The sequence below is a fragment of the Arctopsyche grandis genome, chromosome 3, assembly GCF_051622035.1.
Source record: "Arctopsyche grandis isolate Sample6627 chromosome 3, ASM5162203v2, whole genome shotgun sequence".
Classification (NCBI taxonomy): domain Eukaryota; kingdom Metazoa; phylum Arthropoda; class Insecta; order Trichoptera; family Hydropsychidae; genus Arctopsyche; species Arctopsyche grandis.
In genome coordinates, this window is record NC_135357.1 from 18,202,715 (window position 1) to 18,205,037 (window position 2,323).

General features: G+C 33.0%; 1 protein-coding gene across 1 annotated transcript; it reads left to right on the top strand.

Annotated features, from left to right (window-relative positions):
* Positions 1–774: 774 nt before the first annotated feature.
* SmD2 (small ribonucleoprotein particle protein SmD2) lies at positions 775–1,825 on the top strand. Its single transcript, XM_077446920.1, has 3 exons — positions 775–870; positions 1,217–1,472; positions 1,563–1,825. Coding segments are annotated over exons 1-3 (363 nt in total). The 5' UTR covers positions 775–868; the 3' UTR covers positions 1,668–1,825.
* The last annotated feature ends 498 nt before the right edge of the window (positions 1,826–2,323 follow it).

Below are 2,323 nucleotides of genomic sequence, written 5' to 3' on the forward strand. Positions count from 1 at the left end.
TTTTTTACATGTGTCCCGGGATCCCGGGAATCCTGGGAACGATCCTGAGCTCCGTCCCGTGTACCGGGAATTGAAAAAGTCCGGGAAATCAGAAACCCTAATTAGCACGCATGGTAATAAAACTAAAACGTTCTAAAATAAAATTATCATACATTATCTATTAAAAAATTAAGTAATGAAATGTTTGATCAAATAAATATGTTATAAAGATCTTACTTTCTTCGATGCCGATAGGTATATAAATAGCAAGTCACTAAAATCTCGATCATGGAACATCTGAAACTCGAATTCTCATAAGTACAATATTTCGCCTGGGTGAATTTCGATTGATGAGGTTTTGGGTGCCAGATGTTCCGTGATCGAGATGTTAGTGAGGTGTGCGAGATCACTTTTTGCGGAATAATCACCGAACCAATTTTTGGCCACTGGGATATTAAAATAATAAAAAAAATAAGAACATTACTCAATGGTGCTGCTATACTCTATTAGCTGATTGCAATATATTAAACTACTGTCAATTATCGTAAATGCATAATATTATTTTAATCCAAATGTTCGACGACTATCGCACGACCAATAGCTATAAATTTCTCCTATATGTATGTATGTGTATTAGAATAAATTAAATTGCGAAAAAAATATCTCTATCGAATATATTAGTTAGCATAAATATATTTTTAAAACATGTCTAATTATTAATATGAATTTACGGCTTAAAATTCCATTTGAAATCTCTTTTTCTCGTTTGACAGTTGATCTGATGCCATGGTCGTTTATATCGCTGTTACGGCATGTCTTGAATGCACGCCGTGCTTTGACGCTTGCAGATTTTGCCGGGTTTATTCTCGAGTTGTGAAATACTTCAAAAATGTAAGTGTAATTACATTAAATGTTTTATAAAGTGTTCACATCTTATTTTGAAAATGAGCATACCATCATACTTGATAGTAAACAATGTGCATATGAAACTTCATAGTCACCAGAACGTTTCGCCATTCAATTGATATTTTATTATATTACATGTAAATAAAATTATTCTTTCAATATAGCTGTATATTAATATAACACTAGCCTGATTGATTTTTGTAGTAAATATTGTTTTGTAGATAATTCATCGAATTTGAAATGTACATAACCTCAATCCTATACGATGTCATACGTCGCTTGTTAATAGCTTGATAAACAAACGATATATTGAATCTAATTACAATTTCAGGGCCACCACTACAGTTAAACCCCGTTCTGAAATGACCTTGGAGGAGTTGGCCAAAATCGAAGAGGAAGAATTTAGCACAGGTCCACTCTCCGTCCTCACTCAATCAGTCAAAAACAATACCCAAGTACTTATAAATTGCAGAAATAACAAAAAGTTGTTGGGTCGAGTTCGTGCATTCGATCGCCATTGCAATATGGTTTTAGAAAATGTCAAAGAAATGTGGACAGAAATGCCGAGAACTGGCAAAGGCAAAAAGGTAAATTTGATGTTTTATATAAATCGTATAAAACTGTTTCAATTTTATTTGCTATTCCTACTATTTATTTATTTTTTATTAATGTTTCAGACGAAAGCTGTAAACAAAGATAGATTCATATCGAAAATGTTCCTGCGGGGTGATTCAGTTATATTGGTCTTGAGAAATCCTTTGGCTACTGCTGCTGGAAAGTGAATGAATTTCGTCCTAATTATAAGGAGTACTTTAAATATTATTAAGATTTGTTTCATGATATTCGTAATACAATGTCTATACTAAGACGAAATGTCTTAATGAAAACTTTTTGTATTATATTATAGTATGCATCAATAAAGTGTGATTTTGTACATTTGAATATTTACATTTCCGATTCCTAATACACAGACCCGCCAAGAGAAAATCCAGGCCCTGATGTAATATCGTAACTATGGACTCACCCAATTTTTTTTTCATTACACATGACGTAAGATAATTTTATTTGTTTTCAAATAGTGGAAAACTAAGTTTCTAAATTATTAATTTTAGTATAATAATTCGACATAGTTAAGATTTTATGAAATATGACCCGGGGCCTGGGCCTTGGTTATTAGCATTAGCTGGTACCCCCCTCGCATCAGGCCTACGTGCAGTAATCTCATTTTATCCATTTTTTTATCGAGTCGAATAATAATCAATGCTAAAATTAGCATTAAAATCATTAACCCTTTGAATGCTGACCAACGCCGATCAGCGTTTTGCCAACGAGCGCATCAGCCTGAAATACGCCTATCGACATGGTTTTTTTGAGTATGTAAAAAATAAAAATAAAATATTACGCGCTAAGCCTTTCCAGGTAGCATTTAACATGGGTC